Source organism: Pleuronectes platessa, chromosome 3 (genome assembly GCF_947347685.1).
Source record: "Pleuronectes platessa chromosome 3, fPlePla1.1, whole genome shotgun sequence".
NCBI lineage: Eukaryota > Metazoa > Chordata > Actinopteri > Pleuronectiformes > Pleuronectidae > Pleuronectes > Pleuronectes platessa.
The window spans coordinates 19380843-19401275 of NC_070628.1; the positions used below are offsets into that span (position 1 = coordinate 19380843).

The window sequence follows — 20433 nt, forward strand, 5'->3', positions numbered from 1 at the left end:
GGACATCGTCCCTGCTTTAGTCTTTTATTTTGTGAACAAAACGGTTATTACGTGGTTTTACGAACCGGTTGTCGTCGCATCCGGGATGTGCAGCACAGTAACCCTTCCTGACACGACTCGTCACTGGTTGCGTTGGTCCTGTCTTCTGTTAAATACCCATTTGTACTTGTTAAACGTCGAATTTCTGAAAGAAAATGCCTTTAAAGTTTGAGCTGTGTCCGGGACGAATGATCGGAGGAAACCACCCGTGTTTCATCATCGCTGAGATCGGACAGAATCACCAGGGGGACATTGAGATTGCCAAGAAAATGATAAAAATGGCAAAGGTAATGAAACCACATGGAAACAAAACGTTTCGGCTCAAACTGTGAATGTGTTTGTTTCATCTTGTTTTATCCCAAACACGCCAGGACCTGACGTCCACTTAAAATTGACCGGTTTAAAATGCTGCTTGCTCCACTTCCTCATATGACCAATCCATGTGAATACAATGTAAACACCGCTAGTTTGTCTATAGCTGGAATAAATGGTAAACATCATGACTGTGCTGTGTCCAAGTGGCTCTGAAGGATTTTGCACAAGGATGTTGAGTCATGAACACTAAGTACTGGTTTTCTGAATGGAGTCTGGTGTGTAAATTCCGATCTAGCACATGACACACGCTGGTGGGTTTGGGTGCTGGTGTTTGGAGAGTAGTGGCTTAGGTTTTGTGCATTGCTTCCTAGGAAGTTCTAGAGGACCCTTTATAGTCAAGTTAAGACTTGACTATTTCATTATATGGCGAATAAAAAAACAACAACGTGTTGTTAAATATAAAAGGAAAGAAGTGCAAATACAAAGTAAGAATAAGATAAAATAGCCACAGACATACACTGAACCATGAGGCAGAATCAGCTTGAATTAAGATGTGTTACCGTTATCAGATGTAAAATATGTGGAACAGGAGACTGTTCCTGAGCCTTGGGGCTGCAAATAGATTCAGACTAACATCCTTACTATTCACTGTGACTTCCAATCTTCACTTCCTTCTATCCACCTTCACAGGACTGTGGAGCTGACTGTGCCAAGTTTCAGAAGAGCGAATTAGAGCACAAGTTTAACAAGCGAGCCTTGGAGCGCCCCTACACCTCCAAACAATCCTGGGGGAAGACGTACGGTGAGCACAAGCGACACCTGGAGTTCAGCCACGAGCAGTACAGGGAGCTGCAGAAACATGCGAAGGAAGTGGGGATCTACTTCACTGCCTCAGGGATGGATGAGGTAAGGGAGAGGCAGATGTTAAACATTCGGTCAAGGTTAAGTTTGAGCTTGAGCATAAGTGTTTCTGTCTTTTTAGATGGCAGTGGAGTTTCTCCATGAGCTCGATGTGCCTTTCTTCAAAGTGGGATCAGGAGACACCAACAACTTCCCATACCTGGAGAAGACTGCGAAGAAGGGTGAGTGTAAATGGTTATAACTCAATTGGATGTTTTAGGTTTAGATATAACAAGTGGTTGAATTGTTGTCAATAAGTCACGATTATAACAATCCATCATTATTGGGCCGCGGTGCGCGTCTGCTCTTGACATTATTTTATAATTGTACTCTGAGAGTTAAAAAAAAAGTGGCAACATATCTTCTTTCTGTCTGTGTCAGGACGTCCCATGGTGGTGTCCAGCGGGATGCAGTCCATGGAGACGATGCGTCGGGTCTACCAGACGGTGAAAGAGCACAACCAGAACTTCGCCATCCTGCAGTGCACCAGCGCCTACCCACTGGAGGCTGAGGACGTCAACCTCCGAGTGATTGCTGTAAATAGAGCTTAGAGGATTTTACTCTCGTATAAAAACAAAAACAAGTTGACTCCCCCTCAGTGAGTCAGTTAAACAAATGAAACCATGCTCATATTTTAAGAATGCAAATCCATCCTAGAACATAAAATGTTTTCATATTGAAATCTTTATTCAGCTTTTACTGGCTAATAACCATTTATGTTCATAAACACTCCACCCCACCTGATCATTAAATATGAGCATTGTGACAAGTGAAATTTTCAACTAGTCTTTAATTAGACTTTTCCTTGTCAAACTCACCACAGGAATACCAGAAGGAATTTCCTGACATTCCCATCGGGTATTCTGGCCATGAGTCTGGGATCGATATCTCCGTGGCGGCCGTAGCTCTTGGGGCAAAGATCATCGAGCGCCACGTGACCTTGGACAAGACTTGGAAAGGAAGCGACCATGAAGCCTCCCTGGTGCCCTCAGAGCTGACCGAGCTGGTCCGCTCCATCCGGCTGGTGGAGAGGGCGCTGGGCAGTGGCATTAAGCAGATGTTACCCTGCGAGAAGCCATGTCATGATAAGGTGACATATCCTCTTTTCGTCTAGAAAATGCACAAAAATGTCAAAAAGGATGTTTTTAATGTCCTGAGGGGACATTTTCTGAAAGAGAACAGTTTCTCTTAATGTCCCTCTGCTCTTCCTTTTTCCGCCAGTTGGGTAAGTCCGTGGTGGCCAAAGTGAAGATCCCCAGTGGAACCGTTCTGACTCTGGACATGCTGACGGTAAAGGTGGCCGAGCCCATGGGCGTCGCAGCCGAGGACATCTACCAGCTGGTCGGCAAAAAGGTGACAGAGGACGTGAAGGAGGACGAGAGCGTGGTGCCGGGGGTGGTGGACAACTACGGCAAAAGGGCAAAGTGCTGAGAATGGAAGAGAGGTTGAAATGGGTTAAAAAACTAAAATTAAGATGAAATGGAAAAGTTTCTTCTGGGGAAAAATTGTGAAGGAAGTAAAGATGACACGTGAAGGACTTTGTTGCTGCTGATGTCCCAGATAACCAAGTTTTGGATTGACACACACACACACAGCAACAGGTGAATTATGATGTAATTGGACAAGGCATTATAGTCTGACAGACAGATCCTGTGTTCTGATTCAATTCATTTCCTAATTTTCTAAAAGCGGCCTTAATATATTACTCAAACAATTTTTTTTACCCCCAGCAGGCCCAAAATATCAGTAACAAGAAAAAAGACTGGTTGTCAAAATATCTGTTACTGAATAAAGTGGGATTCCTGTTTTTATTATATTTTTGTCATCAATCGTCTTTGTTGTGTTACCATGAATATCTCCTAAGCCATAACCCAGAAGTCTGTCTAGACTCTGTTGAGAAAATCTACAATGTTCTGAAAAGATGAAGCCTTCAAATAAAATACCAATATTGCCAAAACCTCTTTGCAACTTTGCTCTGGTGTTTGACCGTTGTTAAAATAGCGCGAAAGTAATTTTTATGGTCACAAAAATTGTGCAATCCAGATGATAATGGCCGACTGTGTTCCAGCTCCCTGCAAACAAGTTTATATTTTGCTATGTTGAGAAAAACACAACTATGAACCTGTCACTTGTTTGGAGTAATGTTGTGTTTGAACCACTAGATGATGCTGTTTCTCTTATCTTTGTTATGACAGGTTGGAATTACTCAAGAGTGTTAACATGGTGTTAAATCATTTCTGTTCCAGTGTTAAAGGCAGGAAAAATCATGTTCGTACCCATCTCCATGAGATATAATATATATCATGTATATCATACTTAAAAAAACGGCATGTATACATAAATAACACCAACAACAACAACCCCTTTTTTTCTAACACACAAGGGTCACGGTGTCGGTAGTAATCCTACTCTGCATCTGAGATTCAGAGGATTTTACTCAGATTATGTAAAGTAGTCTGACACGAGTTCTCGGCCTCAGGTGTCATGGCTGCACGGGCTGACAGTAAGAGGAGGGGCTACGCAGAGCTAATGAGCCGCCGTCGTCATTTCCAAGATGTCAAATTCAAGATTTAACTTTGTGCTTTTACAGTGCATATTCCTCAATTAAGTTTTTACCCAGACTCCCATCTTCACATATGTCAATCTGGGTTGTGATTGGTTGGCGTAGCAACAGTACCTAAAGGGGGCAGAGCTCCATGAAGGGTCATATCCCTGAGAGGAGGCAGTTTCCAGCGATGACCTGGGCCGTCCCTCTGCTCATAGATAAAGGGTCTCTCTCTCTAAATCATGTAGCCTATAACTTAGCGGCTATTTCAGGCAGGAGCTTTAGCCAGTAAGCTGCTGCTGATCCCAGCTTCACAAAGGAACATTGATCGATCTCGTTCACTTTTCATCATCTGGACCAGCAGTCACTCGGCTACCCTCACCTTGATGCAATGTAGACCGATTAAATATGATGAAGAATAACTCATTCACAAATCTTTTAATAGGCCGTGAAAAGTACTGCTAACTCCAGTTATCTCAAAGTCACACCCTGTCAGATCATACTGGTATTTATTTCTGTGAGAATATTGTGAAGTTCACCTGAAACCTTAAAGGTTTAGTAATGTTGTTTTCTTCATGCCAAGAGACTTATTGTATCTCAAGTTCTGCAGGCGATGTACCGCACTCTACCTAGAAGTAGGGTATGGTTACTTGGTTGGTTATGTCACAAGCTAAGCCTTTTCAGGTCTTGACAAAGCTCTTAATATAGCAGCTGCAGCCCAAATAAAGAATCCTCACACTCCTCCACCAAAGCAAGTGTCACATCAGGCTGTGGCACTAGCACGTAATTACAGTGCAAACAAATAGACTGGACTAAATGTAGAGAAAAAAGCAACGACCTTTACCAAACCATTCCTTCTTTATTCAAAGAAGTCCATAGATTAGCTGATCATCCAACCAAAGAAAGTCCAGAAACATGACACAAGATTTTAGCAGAAAAACCCCCTCCTGCTTGTTGAAGCTGCTCAACCTTTGATGTGGTCATGGCTGGGTTTGGACAAGACTGACTCTAAGCCATTAAGAGCAAGATTTTGCGGGCAGGAGAAAGTTAGCAGCCCATTCCATTAAGTATGCTCCGGTTTAATTGGATAAGAACAGTAGGAGGCCAGAAACAATCGGGTTTGGTTGGATTTGTTCCCAGCCAAAATGTACACCTCTGCAAATAAATTAGTGTCACATGAGAGATTATTCATTTTAAAAAACAATACTCATTAATAACCCAAACACTTGAAGAAGGCCTTGCTTTTATTCTCAAGTTCCCTTATAACAATACAACACCCCCCCCCATACCCCCTCCTCTGTCTCAATGCCCACAGCCTCTATCTGACTCTCCTTTGTAAAATTATTCCCTTCTCCAAGAAGACAGTGAATCAGTGTTTACTGACACACACACACACACACACACACACACACACACACACACACACACATACACAGAGATATCCTGCACCTGTAGACATGGAGAAGGAGCCAAGAGATAGGCTTTACGTAACAGAATAGGTCATTTGTCATAGATCATCATTTAAACTCACCTTCAGGCGGCTATTGAAGTGTACAGTGCTCAAGTGTAAAGCCTGAACTGCCTTGAAGAGTCAGTGACACACCACCACAGTCAAAATCCCCTTGGAAATGATTTTTGATGTAATTATTCATATTCTTCAACAAATAATGTAATAATAATGGCAAACTTTATTCGTATCAGACTTTTCTTAACAATGATACAAATTGCTAAACAATTCGTCCCCCCCCAAAAACAAAAACAAAAAAACCCAGACAAGGCTGTGAATTAAAAGGACATTGGCCACATAATGAGGAAGGGGGCTTCCTCACAGTACATTCACTTTACTGTGATTCCGTAAATCACAGTTGTGCTCAAATCCAATAACAGACACGTGGGAAATAAGAGGCAAGAGGTTTGGTGAAGTCACGTCCAACAACTGGCTGTTTGAAACTAAAATCCAGAACAAGAATTGGAAAAAAAGAGGAAAAACTAAATTAAAACTTAATGAAGGTATTTGTAATCAACAAGAAAATAAAAAATGTGATCTAAATAATGTGATTGAGTGAGGATGCGTGAGAGGAAAGTTTTAAAAATGTCAGGCAAAATGTCCCTTCCCTCTTCCAATGTCTACGACCCCTTAATTTAGAAGTTTTAAAGCTCTAATCCATGCAGTGGGCTCCACGGCGGTGCATCCCTTCACCAGGCTGTTAGGTTAGTTTTCAGAAGCTTCATGCTCGGCACTGTGATCTGATGGCACAAAACGCTTCAGCCCCATCAAGCTGTGTAAGCTCGTTGTGTAAGGGCCATTTTCTTGGATCTGTGGACGGGATGAAACGATACATGACACTAGAAGCAAGGTGGGGAGGAGGAGGAGGAGGAGGAGGAGGAGGAGGGTGATTGACTGCAGTGATCCTCGTTCTTGGACATGTATTTAGAGAGAGGGAGGGAGGGAGAGAGGGAGGGGTACTTGGTCCTCAGCTGCTGATCTGATGCACTGGAGCTCCACCTCTGCTGAGGAAAATCTCACCGAGGATTTACTGCTCAGACCTTCACACTGGACACTGAGCCCTCAGGACCTTTCTCCTCCGGGATTCAGCTTTAGTGGAATATTTCCCTCGGAGAATCTGAACCTGAACACCTGCTGGAGTCCGTCCTGCCTGAACGGGAAACATCCAAGAGAGGTACGAAAGCAAAGCAATTTATGAAGTGCATGGTGTTGTTGAGGAGTTGCTGTCATGGCACAGCAGGATTTCAAATTGTAAAAAAAAGAAGAGGTTTATGATGTCTGACATTGGTGTTTGACTGCAGATCAAGACTCTTCATTCTTCCGGATTTGTGAGAATACGGTTCAGACATTCAGGAGTTTTGTTTCCAGTACTTCAGGACTGATGTGAAAATCAACCTGTGATTTAGTCGTTTATTTCATTGGTGTCAGCTTTTTGACTTTGTGCAGTGGCATCAGTGTGCGGGGCTAATCTAAGTATATCTTCTCAGGGATTAAATAGCTTCCTAATGAGCTTTACATAATGTCCAAGCTTCACTTGAGGGAGAGCTCTGACTGCAGCTTTTCAGCACAATGTCAAGAAGGCCATGTCAAGAACTGCAGCTATTACTACTGCTACTATCGACTGCTACTTTCTATCCAGTGCATACTTTAATTCTATAAAAAGAGTAAGAAATGTAATGGATTTGAGATACAGCACTTTTATGTCATCACATTGGCAGTTAATACTGTTGTTGGAGATACAACATTGTTATATCATCGGTTTCATCAACCTATACAGAATATTGGACCCGCAGTTATTTTTCATCTGAGCCTTGAATTTACGAAGGTTTTTAAATATTTATCAGCAGCAGAACCGGAATTTAGACATCACAGTTCAATGAGCTCATTCAAATCTTTTTAACAACTAATTAACAACAGAAGAAAAGTTAGTTATTCAATTTATAATTTTAGTTTTTCTGAGGATATATTTGATTTATTCGTATTATTCAGGACCTTTAATTGAGTTAAAGTAGCAATACTACTTTATACAAATTCTCCATTACAGATTAAAGTTCTTACTTTGGCCAAATAAACTTAAAATAGCAAAAAGCTTAAGTTACTATAATGCAGAATTGTCCTTTCCAGTGTTTTATATTACTATACACATATTATTATGGCCTTATTACTTATGCATCAACACATAGAACCATTGAATTTAGTTGTACTGTTTTATACACTGTTGGTTTGTATAACAATTTATCAAATCATATTCTTTGTGTTTTTATCATCTTGTAAAGCAACCACCAGCAGTTATTAGATAATGATGTAAAAGGTTCAATAATTCTCACAGAAAGCAGGAGAAAGGGAATATTTATATCAGTATTTAATATTTAACCGTCTCAGATGAGGAAATGTACTAAGTTTTTTCCCACTGCTGCTAACGAGGCCTGTATAGGCCTGTGAGTGGATTGAAGTGGAGGAGTGGAGAAGATATAAAGAAGAAAGACATATACTCATTAGGAAGCTTTATCTTCATGTAGCTTATCTTTATGTTCTGATTGAATCAAGAGTGATTTTTTTCATCTGCTCACCTGCATTAACACGTGTTTCTGTTTTTCTCTGTCATCCAGTGACTAATATGAGGATGCCTTTGAATGGGCTAGATCCAGGAATCAGAGTGTGGTGCTTCCATTGCATTTAGACCGGGGAGCAGCATGCAAACAAACCGGTGAACCGCTGTGGCCTGTTAAACCCCCACCCTCATAGCCACCAGCACCACCAACCCAGCTTTGGGCCGGCTCCAGACACTTCGACCCTGCCTGACGATTTGCGCCAAACGCCATGGATTTCATGCTACCCATAAGAAGTCAAGACAGGAAGGCTTCCTCCAGCTCTCCTCTTCTGGGGCCTCACAGCAACTGCCGAAGGAAACATTACCAGAGCGTCAAGAGGAAGCTGCGGCCTGGACGGATCTTTGGCTTTGTCATCAGCCTGGTGGTGGTCTGCGTAGTGGGTTCATGGAGTGCCTTTTCGCTGGCCACGATGGTGGCCAAAGAGCTGGGACCAAATGCCGAGGGCTCAGCAGAGGATGCAGTGCCCCACAGAACTCTTCTGCAATACAACAACCTCTCAGCAGCGCCAGACGACACACCGGTGGCCATGCGATCATCTGAGATAGAGATGAATCACGGAGACTACCCAACGGACTACTTCACCGTGGAGGACAGACGTCAGGGCTTTGTGGTGTTTCATATGTTTGGTATGCTCTACATGTTCATAGCCTTAGCCATCGTCTGCGATGAGTTTTTTGTACCTGCACTAACTGTCATCACAGAGAAGCTGCAGATCTCTGATGATGTCGCAGGAGCCACCTTCATGGCTGCAGGCGGCTCAGCCCCAGAGCTCTTCACCTCTGTCATTGGAGTCTTTGTCTCCCACAGTAATGTAGGCATCGGCACCATCGTGGGCTCCGCTGTATTCAACATCCTGTTTGTGATCGGGATGTGCGCCCTGTTCTCCAAAGAGGTGTTGAACCTCACCTGGTGGCCTCTGTTCAGAGACGTCTCCTTCTATATCGTTGGCCTGCTCATGCTCATCTATTTCTTTCTGGATAATCAAATTGTGATGGGGGAAAGTATCAGCCTGCTGATGTGCTACACCTGCTATGTGACATTCATGAAGTTCAATCGCAAAGTAGAACTGTTCATCAAGGGCTGCCTGGGCAGCAACCAGGTGGACGAGCTGGAGACTGCACCCAAGGTGAGCCTCATCCATTACATGCATCATTCCATCCATCACTCATCCAGCCATCATCTGAAATCCATCCATTTATCATACGTCCATCATCCATTCATCATTCATCTATCACTCATCTGAAATCCGTCTATCCATCCATCCATTCATTCATCATTCATCCATCATCCATCCATCACAAATCAATTCATCATCTGACATCCATCCATCCATTCATCATCCATCCATCACTCATCCATCCATGCATCAGCTGACATCTATCCATCTATTTATCCATCCATCCATCCATCCATCCATTCATCCATCCTTCCCTCAATCTATCCATCTTTTGATGTATCTACCCCACTATTACCATCTTTCATCGATCTTGCCAGCAGCAGAAACCTCCATCTATCCATCCATCTATACATTTAAACCACTATTCACTGACTAATCAGACTCACCAGTAACAACCATCAAGATGTTTGAAAGTCTATAAATGCACCTGTAGTATATCAGTGAGCAAAAGGTAAAATATCCGACTACGGTCAAAATATAAAAGATCCCGTTCCTTTTCTTTCTTTACTTGACCATAAACCATAACAGTTCTGACAATCATGTTTTTTGGAAGGAAACACGTTGCTGTATGTTGTCAGTGCCTCTGGGCTGAAACCTGGGAATCTCTTGATAACTGATTTGAGGAAAAGCAATGAGAAAGACTCACAGGGAAAACCCGTCCCGGCTAATGATCCTGAGAATAGCAGTGCTCCTGTTCTGTGAATGTGAGGGGGTGTTTCACTGGGGCAGGGAGGGTGTTAAAGCAGGAGCTACTGTACAGACAGACCTCTGTCAGGAGGCCAAACCCTCCTGAGTTCCCCTCTGCAGGGATATAAAGATTTGTCTTAACCTGCCACCTGTGCAGCTCATGTAGTGCCAGACGCAGAGCCAGACTGCAGTGTCTTCATGCTGAGTAAGTCCAGGAGCAGGCCTGATCTTCACAGTCCAGCAAAGTCTCTCAGAATAGGACTGATGTAATGGAGAGGGTCACTGAAATGACTTCAACAGGATTAATATGAAAAGATATTTCTCATTAGAATAAATTTGATGTGTCGATTCCTTATAAAAGTGTCTAAATTAACACGTTGCTTGTGTTTCTATATGTTCACACTTAATACCAATCATTGGACAAAGAGCTATATCTGCTCTGAGAGAGGACAATTTCATTTAGTTACATTCTTATCTTCCGATTATAAGATCCTACAGGACAATATTAATATTTTTCTAACTGTGGAAAAACATTCGACAGACATTTACTGTACGGATTATTTGTTCCTGCAAAATGGCGTGAAAATATGGTGCTAAATACTTTTGGTAAAATATTAACCATCAAATATAGATTACAATCTATAAATGAATACAACAGATAATTGTTGATTTCTCAACAGGATAATTTCAATTGCTTAGTGGTCTATTCCACGAAAATAATATAATGTATGGCATCGCGTTTGTGTTTTAAAAAAAACATCTTGGGATCCAGACTTTTATGTTTTTTCCGTATTATATTCTCAGTGGTACATTGAGATATTTATTGAACCATTATTTGGACATATTCAGTTATTGTTTTCTGGCCAAAGTGAATGCTAACGCTAAATTGATAATCCTGAAGCCTAAACATTGTTTATTGCAGAGAGTTGAGATGGATTCTATCCTAAGGAAACCTAAAAGCAAAGATAGAAGCAAAGAAATTGTGAAATTGTGAAATAGATTAAAAAACACAAAAAAACATATAGCATCGCTCGTCATCAGCTCGCCCTCTCCTTTCGCTGCCCTCGTCTTTGTGGTGACATCGGGCAAAGGGTCCTCTGACTGTGGAGGAAGACTGCAGCTCTAAGGGTTGAGTCCTCCACGTCAGATCAAAGCACACAGCTCCAGGAAACAGACAAATTATTATTATTATTATTATTACAACTATTTTGAGTTTTAATAATCCAAAACATCCATCATTTGCTGTTTGTTCGTTTGCTTTGGCGCCTGCACAGCATGACTCACACTGAGAGCAGATTTACCTGATGAGAACACACTTACAACATGCCAATCACTTCGCAATCACGAAACCAATCACTTCACGTCTGCAGGGGGAAGATGGCGGGAAGCTATCATTTTGAGATTAGCCCGAGGCTGCATTTAGAACCGGGGCTAGGGGACTGATGATGTGATGCACATGGTTGAACTCACGTTTTGTCTCTCCGTCTGTTGTATGTTCTGTCTTGTGTGTGCAGTTGGAGTCAGATCTGTTGCTCTCTGATGTTGTAATCTCGTACGGCTCTCAGGTGACAAAAACTGTACCGTAGGCTGATTCTAGAGCAGTTTGCCCGTAGCTTAGACAAGCGTCACCCATCACCAGTTGGCCGGGGGGGCGTATGCAGTGCAGTGCTACTTTTGTTTTCCACATTGATATTAACATACCATTAGACAATTACAAGGCTAAAAAAGTGAGACAGAATAACCTGTTATGATACAATAGGGGTTGAAAGCATTTTGTAGAATCACATAATGATGAAATCATTTCTTTTGTAGTGATTCAGACCAGTAGAAGTCCTCTTTTCGGATGAATCCATGGAGACCAGGCCCTGTATCTGCATTGTCGTTCCTCCCTTTAACTGTTTAGATCATTTTAAACAAGAAAAAGAAAGCATGACTTGCTTTTATTTAGAGCTTTAGAGTTATTAGTTATTATGCTTCTGCATCACAGTCACTTATGTATAACAATCATATATATATATATCCCCTTTTACATTTTCCCCTAATAATAGATTGTTAGATAATTTAGTTCTACCCACTTTCTTCCATTATCATCAGGTAGATGAAAATCATATTTAACGTGTTTTATCTATTGCAATCCAATCATTTATGATCATTTATTGATAATAACAACAAGTTTGACTTTTCCGGAACCTCAAGTGCATCATGTTAACTTTTGAAGTTGTCGCATTTCTCTTATTTATGTGCTGATCAACCCTCTATTAGTATCAGGAGCTCTGTTAGACATTTGTGGCCTTTCGGAATCAGCTGGTCTTCATGGCTGCTTCACCTCAACACAAGGGCAGCTGTTCCATTTCAGTCGTCCGGCACTTGATGTCAAACTCCCTTGCCCTCATGTGTTGGTAGCTCCTCAATAATCCCCCAGGTTAATGCCCTCCAATCCCATTAGAGTCGCTAATTATAGTCAGATGCTCCTTAGGGGAGCAGGAATCAGCAGATCACAGGGAAGGAGTGGTTGGATCCTCCTTTGTCAGCCTGCAGTCTTGCTCGTAATGGGGCTTTTGTGCATAATTTAGGGATGTTCCAGGAGGTTTTTGCACATTTATGTACAGTATGTTGCACATACAGTGTCTCTGCAGGAGAGAGAAGATCTGCTGGTTTGCTTGGTGATGGCACTAAAGACGCCAATCCTCTCTGATCCCCTTATCAACTGCTTACCTGCAGTGACGAAAGCAACACAGCGCCCCGAGGCTACGCTTCGCTGCAAACAAAATGTTCATATTCGTGTTGCAATCATCAATTTCTACCCTGCACGGATCACAATGCATGTAATGTTGCAGTGTGACAGTCCGGACATTAGTGACTGCAGAGAAAAGGAGGAATGGTCTGGTTGAGGTGGTTGGGTTCAGCCGTACAATGACAGTTTGATGCATTTATCCAACAAACTGCAGCTGAAGTGATAAAAAACACATTCTATCAATTGATAGGCCACTTTTCTTTGTTCACTTGATTCTATTCTAACACAAAAGTTAAATGACTGATTTTACACCTGAAACAGTTCCACAACACAACTGTGGATTGTGGGTTTTCATATCACAGTGAACTTGATGAAGATAACAAAAGCAATCAGTGCAAAGGAAGAAAAATATTTCTTTCCAACACTGTCACCTATTCATGACATGCTTGACCACCTACAGTATCTCTAATTATTGAGGATTCCCTATTAATTGCAGTGGAACTTGTTGAGGAAATTTGAGGGAGTATGACAGCACAGTGACCCGTGTAAGTTGCTGCAGGACTTCACACGCAGGCTGGAAAATAACCAGTCTAAAAGCGGTGATCTCTGCCTATTAATCCTTGCTAAGTCCCACAGCTCTGACAGTCAGGTGGACGCTGCACAGAGGCAGAGAGAGAGAGAGAGAGAGAGAGAGGGGCAGAGAGAGAGAGGGAACATGCATGTGTTTGAATTTTGTTCAGGCGATCTGATCGTTGCTTCTCTGTTGACAGCGGTGATGATTATAACTGTGTAGAGCTGCTGCCTCCACATCAGCCCTTTACATCACTTTACATTCTCTTTCTTCTGATCATCTTCAAACCTCGAACAGCTCATTGTTATTACATGAAAGGGCTTAATCTGTCTGTTATAAATCATTTACTTGCCGAAACAGATTTTGATTGCTTTTGTGTAAGAAAACTAATTTCCTTCATAATTTGCAGTTAAAATTAAAATTAGCCGCATTTATTTCTGTTGCCCAACAAAGAGTGCTTTTGAAAGATAAGTTCTCTGGTGACACAAAAAAATCCTCATTCACTCTCATTTTAAAATTCCTCACAGTTTCAGACATTGAAAACAATGTGGGCAATATTATTTGTTGTGGAGCTGAATTTATTTATTCTCTAAAAAACTGAAAAAAAATTATCCAACTTTGAACTATTAATGACAGCATGTGGCTTCATGATAGATGCAGATTGTGTTCACATGTATAGACATTTGGATAATCCAATCTTCCTTCTATATGATTTTTTCTTACTTAATAGAGATTGCTTTAAACTACCTAATGTTCTGAACAAGGGCAACTGCAGATTATCTCCTTCTGTAACAGTTGTTTTCATGTTTCTGTTGCTTCAGCAGTTACTAATTAGTTCTGTGTGTTTTTGATTCTGTTGTTGGAACCTGGTGGAATGAAAAAAACAAATAGTATCCGTGACGCTTCACCAGGTCATGGTACCTTCAACAGTTGTAACTGAGAACATGTTGTATAGGATTTTTCGGCGATGGTTATTGGTGGTTCCGGCCAGAACCCTGAGGAGAGCAGGGGGAATGAGAGCTGCATGTAATAAGGAATCATTAATTGCAGGTTTGAGTCCCAGCTACTTCTCTTCTTCTTTCCTTTTCTCTTTTGTCAGGAGTCATGTGAGTGTTAAGACAACATGAGCTAATGCTAAGCTGCCCCCTGTTATTACAGCAGAAGCCAGGCTGCTCATCAATCACATGGACCAAACAGACACAGAGTCCACTGCCTCTATTTCCTTCTCATCAAAATGTTTTCTTTATAGAAAATCAATTTTTTGAAATATAAAACGGAGAAAGGAAATCCTCTTTTTGTGCAGATTGGTAGTCCAACATCTTTGACATTATGTTATCCTGTTACATCCTCCATTTGATGAGTCTGTCGACTTGAACCATGAAGATCCCTGCTGTTTGGACGCAAACATGTTTGGACTGGAAAGACATGTAACAGGTGACGGCCGTGTATGCCATAAGAGCAGCAGCTGTCTTATCAGCAGCAGACTAATGTGATTATCTCCTGCAACACTGAGGCCTCCATCATGAAATTGTGTCAACAAGAAAACCCGCCACCTCTCGGCTCCTTGTTACCCACCTACAGCACAAAGGTGTTTGTGTTTTCTGTTTGGCTTTCAGGTGTCTTTGTAGGATGTTGGCGCTTGGTAATATGAACTGGGGAAGTAGAGAAGGCTGTGAGCTGCTGTGATGTAATTGTTTCTGTAAGATAACTCTATAGGTTTGGTACAACAGTATGTCAGGAAGAGGCACACAAGCTAAATTAACCTCAGGCTAAAGAGGGACTGCAGCTCTTTACTCAGTAGAAATCCTCTGACTTTTCATGTGAATATCTTTCATTGAAATTTATATTGCATTATTTTCATTGATGAAATACAAGGCTTCTCTAGGCTCCCCTAATTCCCTGTGTTTGGCCTCAGGAAAATGAATTGAGTGAACACGTGTGTGGCTGGGATAGTGAATGAGTTGATGTCCAAATAAACCTGACACATCAGGAGGAACCTGGACAGATGTTGAGTGGCAAACACAAATAATGACGGTTCTGTTGATTTGTTGTTTGCTCTAGAAAATAATTCATTTCAGAGAACTACAAAACTACTAAAGCTTCCTCCTGAACCATTTAATAATATGAACAAGTCTGAGTTTTAGTTTAGTCAAAGGTGACTGTATGGCAGTGGACACTGACCACCTTTATATTAGAATCTGTTATAAAATCTAAGTTGTTAATATCTTGTACAACCACATCATCACAGGGCTATGTTGTGATGCTCTATGACATTATTTTATACTTCATTAGCAAATACCTTGGGTTTGTTTATTCAACTACCTTTCAATCGTCTTGACATTTACATGAGGTTTCAAACTTTTTGTTGCTTGGCTACATTTCTTACTTTCACTTTATATTTTTTAAACACAGTGATTTATTCTACCTCCAATCAGTTTGTTGGTTCTTTGCCGAGTTGTTCTCTCATTTTTAGAGACACAAATGTAAGAGTTTTCACTCTCAGTGATAGTTTATATATTGTATACTATTGTATAAGCACTAGTAAAATATGTATAGTTTAAAACATTTACATAAAAATCCCACTGATGTCACTGTGACGTTTTGAGCAAAACTCATCAATCAATACATTAAAAATGATTTAGATCTTTCCGGTTGGGCCAACAAGAGTAAATTTACCAAAACATTACACACAAAACTTCAAATTCCTCTCTGTCATCATGAACCTCCCCTCATCCCTGATTCCTAAACCTCCCCCACCGCTGACATCACCACATCTGTGTTTTCACTCACACACTCACATCACAATGTCTGCATGACTCAGTTGTGTGTTTTGGTTTTAGGGTTAGGGTTAGAATTTGGTCTAGGTTAGAGATAGGATTAGGGTAAGGGTTAGGGTCAGGGCTTTAGTTGTGATGGTTAAGTTTAGGGTAAGGGGCTGGAGTATTCTCACTGAGAGAGAAGTACAAGAAAGTGTGTGCGTGTAGGATGGCTCTGGTTGGCTTCCTCCAGCTCTGAGGAGCAGTAAAGAAGGAGGAGACAGGGATGTCTTCAGGGTCATGAACAGTGGACATGTGATATATGTTTCTAAAGTAAATTAGTATATTCTTGGTAGAAGAGAATTAGGAACATTTTGAATCAGTTGTTAAAGATGTTGTCTAGACTTTTTAGAATGATTTTGTGGGTCGGAAAAGGCTCATGTTGTATTTTCTACAATGTCTTTGCTTCTGTGTGCTCTCAGCATATTTATCGAGTGTAGAAAAAAACATATCCTTGAGGGAAATTACACATACAAATAGATAACATGAATATAATGCCAGGGCTGTACAATTATACATATCTCAGCATCAGACCCGATATTCTGTCTCTGTTCTTCCTGGTTTAAAGCTTCTGTTGATAAGATTGACCATATTTCTACTAAAGTGAGTGAATAGCAAACATATTTCCTTGATTATTAATCATTGAGAGTAATCCTTTAAACTCTGCATCACTGCTTTGGAGGCTCATGTGTGTTCAAATCAAGTAATTTAACATTTTCATTTCAATTTTGTTATGTTCTGGAACTTTTTTGTATCTGTATCCACTAATTATTTTGCTTATTCTCTTTCTCACCCTGACATTGCAGTGTGGCAATCAACAGCAACACAAACCGGAGACAGAGTCAGAACAGGTCATTTGTTGAAGTTGAAAAGTATTGGATTGTGTATAGGTCATGTGTTGGCATTACTGTGAACGATAACTTATACTGTTTATACAACATTTTATGTTTTTCCCTTTAGGAGGTTGCACCAGTAGACGATGAGAACAAACTGATGGTGGGTTTTTCTTGTGTGTGTTTGTATATGAGTGTGTGTGTGGTGTGTGTGTGAATTTATCATGCAGTGTTAGAGAGCAGTGCTTTTTGCATCAGTTTAGGTCGAAAGTTAAACTGTGATTGAGTGGAGAAGTATCATGAGTTTCATAAATGAATAAACAAAATCTCATTGATGACCAGGTATGGAATAAGTACATAGTTCATATTGGTTTTGATGTTTGTGCTCCTACAGGCGAAGCCCCGGCTGCAGAGGGAGGGCAGCTGTGCTTCTCTACACAACTCACTGATGAGAAACAGCATCTTCCAGCTCATGATCCACACCCTGGACCCGCTGAGCGATGAAGGTATGGGTAAGAAAAAACTCAACGCACAACAACTACACTAAACCCAAATAGCCTACACAAAGACCACTATACAAGATGGGATGTAAAACTCTGTCACACTGTGTGCTTTATGTAATCATTAAAGCCTTTCATTTAGAATGAGACAACCCAACACATTTAACCTCTATCTAAAGCTTAATTTGTAGTTAATGGCTGGGTTGCTACACATGCAGGGGAGTAAATTAATATATGTCAGTGAGGTGGACTGGACTACGAAATGTACCATTTCCTCTGTTTCAGGGCGTTTCAAAGAGAAAGCGTCGATTCTTCACAAAATGGCGAAGCAGAAGTGTAAAGACGACGCTATCAATGCCAACGGTATAGGTGGGTGTCAGTTATGACGTGTAGACCCATTTGTCTCATGAAATAATCAACTTATAAATCCAGTGAAAAATCAATTATCAAATCAATAAGAGCCTGAAGTACTGTGGCTATTGGAATCCCAGTGTAATTGAGGGGGGTGGACAACGGGGAGATGGCAGAATAAAAAGTCATTAAATCATAAAAGCGTGAGACAAAGCAGAAGATACACTTTAGTATTTATTTCTTTATTGCTTTACTCAATTTAAAATGATTATTTCCCAGATGTCGTGGATGCTTGTTGAAGTTTTCTCTTCGCTTCCTCTGTCATTACTATGTAAATACACTGTGATATTTTTAATAAATCATGAAAGCAGGTGGTATTTGACAATCAAAAGTGAGCATTGTCAGATAGTAGTTATTTTTATTGTTTTGGCAATTTGTCTATTTCTTTGATTTATCAGCAATATCCAAGCATCTGAGTTTCACCAGGCATTTGTCAATATGGCAGTGAATCAGTTTTCACGAGGCATAAAATGGCTTCCAAGTGATGTTACACATGTGCGGATGGATTGGGATAATAACACAAACATTGTGTTTCCCAACATAGGAGTCCTGCCCCAGGCAAAACCATCAAGGAGTGCACTTTGTAATGAGATTCATCTTTTCTCTCTATTATGTCAGACGACCATTTTTATTTCAACGTGACACTGTTCTCATGAGACTCACTTAAACTGTCTTCTTTTCCTTTCCCCAAGCTGATAAAAACATCCCCAACAGTTCAAACGTCGCGGTGGAGGTGACGCCGCCCATGAACGGTGTCGCAGGAGGGGACGAGGTGGGCTCTTTGTCTGTCTGCGTTTTTACAAGTTCATGTTTACCACCATTTGAAATCATTTATTTTTTATAGAGCATCAACCCACTACACAACAAAAATACCACAATATACACTGTACCCGCTGACGTTATTCTACACAGCCATAGCTTTAACATCACCTAAAATGTTTATCTATGGATATGAACCGTATAATGTATACAACTCTTCTTCAGGATGAGGAAGAGGATGATGAAGACCAGCCTCTGAGTCTGGCCTGGCCTGACACCAACAGGAAAAGACTCACTTACCTAATTATCCTGCCCATTGTCCTACCACTGTGGCTCACACTGCCCGACGTCAGGAGAGAGGTGACAACCCCCCCCCCAACACAGACACACACACATAAACGCACACAAACCTATGACAAAAACACACATAGAGCTATGTGTTATTATTTAAACACACTGTGACGCAATGTACTGCTTTACATGTGTAGGATAATTATCTCTTTATTTCCAGAGCTCAGAGAGGTTCTTCCCCGTCACTTTCATTGGCGCCATTTCTTGGATTGCTTTCTTCTCCTACCTGATGGTGTGGTGGGCTCACCAGGTACGACACACACACAACCAACACAATTCTGTGAAATGCACACTTCAACATTAACTTTTCATTGAATCTCTTTCGTTGGTTCTCAAATTAACATAAACTCTTGTGGATTCTGCTCTACCGCTCTGTTTCTGAAGCCGCCCTGCTTATCAGGGTGCAGCAGTCAGGGTGTTGAATGTGTGACCACGACAGCTAATCCCGCCTAATCTGCCTTGATCCACAGCCAGATCAACCTGTAACGCTCTATTTTAACAGCACGGGCCTAAGAGGGGGTTATGTGTGCAAGGTCACTGGGGAAGTTTCTGGAAATATTTGCAATCCACCGTAATAACCGTACCATTAAAGAGTAACCAATCTTTTTGTTTCTACCAGCTACTTGTGATTATGCTTTCCCATCAAACTGTGCAGCTGTGATCTTGCATGCATAGTGCTTAGCTACATCCCAGCCATCATTACAGGTGTAGCAGAGATGGTTGGTGATAATACCTTAAAAGCCATGGTTACAAAAGTTAAGATGCCATCTTTCTGACTTCATGAAGTTTTCCAAACTGTGCTGCTGCAACATGAAGCCTTGCATGTTTGCCTTCAGGTTGGAGAAACGTTCTGGATCACAGAGGAGATCATGGGTCTGACCATATTAGCAGCCGGCACTTCAATCCCTGACCTGATCACCAGTGTAATTGTGGCGAGAAAAGGCCTCGGGGACATGGCCGTGTCCAGCTCTGTGGGCTCCAACATCTTTGACATCACCGTGGGGTAAAGGAAAACATCAACTTCTATAGCTGTGTATTAAGTTTAATATCCATTTATAAACGGGAGCATCCCCCTAACCTGAAATAACTCTTCTCTGTCCGTGCTTCATCCTCCCTCCAGCCTGCCATTCCCCTGGCTCATCTACAACATCATCAACGACTTCAAGCCGGTAGAGGTGAGCAGCAACGGCTTGTTCTGCGCCATCGTCCTCCTCTTCATCATGCTCCTCTTCGTCATCATCTCCATCGCGTCTTGCAAGTGGAGAATGAGCAAGATGCTGGGCCTTTTCATGTTCGTGCTCTACTTCGTGTTCCTCATCGTCAGTGTCATGCTGGAGGACAAGATCATCACCTGTCCTGTCACCGTCTGAGAGAGCGGCCGAGTCTCAGAAAGCTGAAATGAAACCGAAATATGCTCATGTGCACCAACATTGACGGAAACTCCTGTCAGTCCCACATATACACACAGTAGAAGACTGGATACACACACACACACACACACATTGGCATCCACACGCTCAGTGTCAAGCTGTACCTGCACACACACATGAAGCAAACACGTAAACACGCACAGGTTGTTTCCAGTGTTCCAGGACTGCATCACAGCCTTCCAGGAGTGGCAGAGAAGCCAGTTCCTCGGTGAACGGACGTCTGCCACCCGATCGGAGAGCCTGCCC

The 20433-nt window shown here is 41.6% G+C and overlaps 2 protein-coding genes across 2 annotated transcripts; both read left to right on the top strand.

Moving 5' to 3' along the window:
- The first annotated feature begins 58 nt into the window (after positions 1 to 58).
- On the top strand, positions 59 to 3211 carry LOC128436994 (sialic acid synthase). Its single transcript, XM_053418952.1, has 6 exons — positions 59 to 326; positions 1045 to 1260; positions 1337 to 1436; positions 1636 to 1790; positions 2078 to 2344; positions 2476 to 3211. The coding sequence occupies exons 1-6, from the start codon at positions 195 to 197 to the stop codon at positions 2683 to 2685; spliced, it is 1080 nt and encodes a 359-aa protein (XP_053274927.1). The 5' UTR covers positions 59 to 194; the 3' UTR covers positions 2686 to 3211.
- A 4915-nt stretch (positions 3212 to 8126) lies between these two features.
- On the top strand, positions 8127 to 20127 carry slc24a2 (solute carrier family 24 member 2). The gene is made up of 9 exons (XM_053419013.1): positions 8127 to 9044; positions 16864 to 16899; positions 17131 to 17242; positions 17522 to 17605; positions 18340 to 18419; positions 18632 to 18766; positions 18918 to 19007; positions 19594 to 19760; positions 19878 to 20127. The coding sequence occupies exons 1-9, from the start codon at positions 8127 to 8129 to the stop codon at positions 20125 to 20127; spliced, it is 1872 nt and encodes a 623-aa protein (XP_053274988.1).
- Positions 20128 to 20433: the final 306 nt, after the last annotated feature.

Excerpts from the sequence above, each read along its gene's own strand:
- LOC128436994 (XM_053418952.1), top strand. The coding sequence starts at position 195 with ATGCCTTTAAAGTTTGAGCTGTGTCCGGGACGAATGATCGGAGGAAAC. Across the intron at positions 1,261-1,336 it reads CTGCCTCAGGGATGGATGAG|ATGGCAGTGGAGTTTCTCCA; the intron begins GTAAGGGAGAGG and ends CTGTCTTTTTAG. Across the intron at positions 1,791-2,077 it reads TCAACCTCCGAGTGATTGCT|GAATACCAGAAGGAATTTCC; the intron begins GTAAATAGAGCT and ends AACTCACCACAG.
- slc24a2 (XM_053419013.1), top strand. The coding sequence starts at position 8,127 with ATGGATTTCATGCTACCCATAAGAAGTCAAGACAGGAAGGCTTCCTCC. Across the intron at positions 18,767-18,917 it reads TGCCCGACGTCAGGAGAGAG|AGCTCAGAGAGGTTCTTCCC; the intron begins GTGACAACCCCC and ends CTTTATTTCCAG. Across the intron at positions 19,761-19,877 it reads ATCTTTGACATCACCGTGGG|CCTGCCATTCCCCTGGCTCA; the intron begins GTAAAGGAAAAC and ends TCCTCCCTCCAG.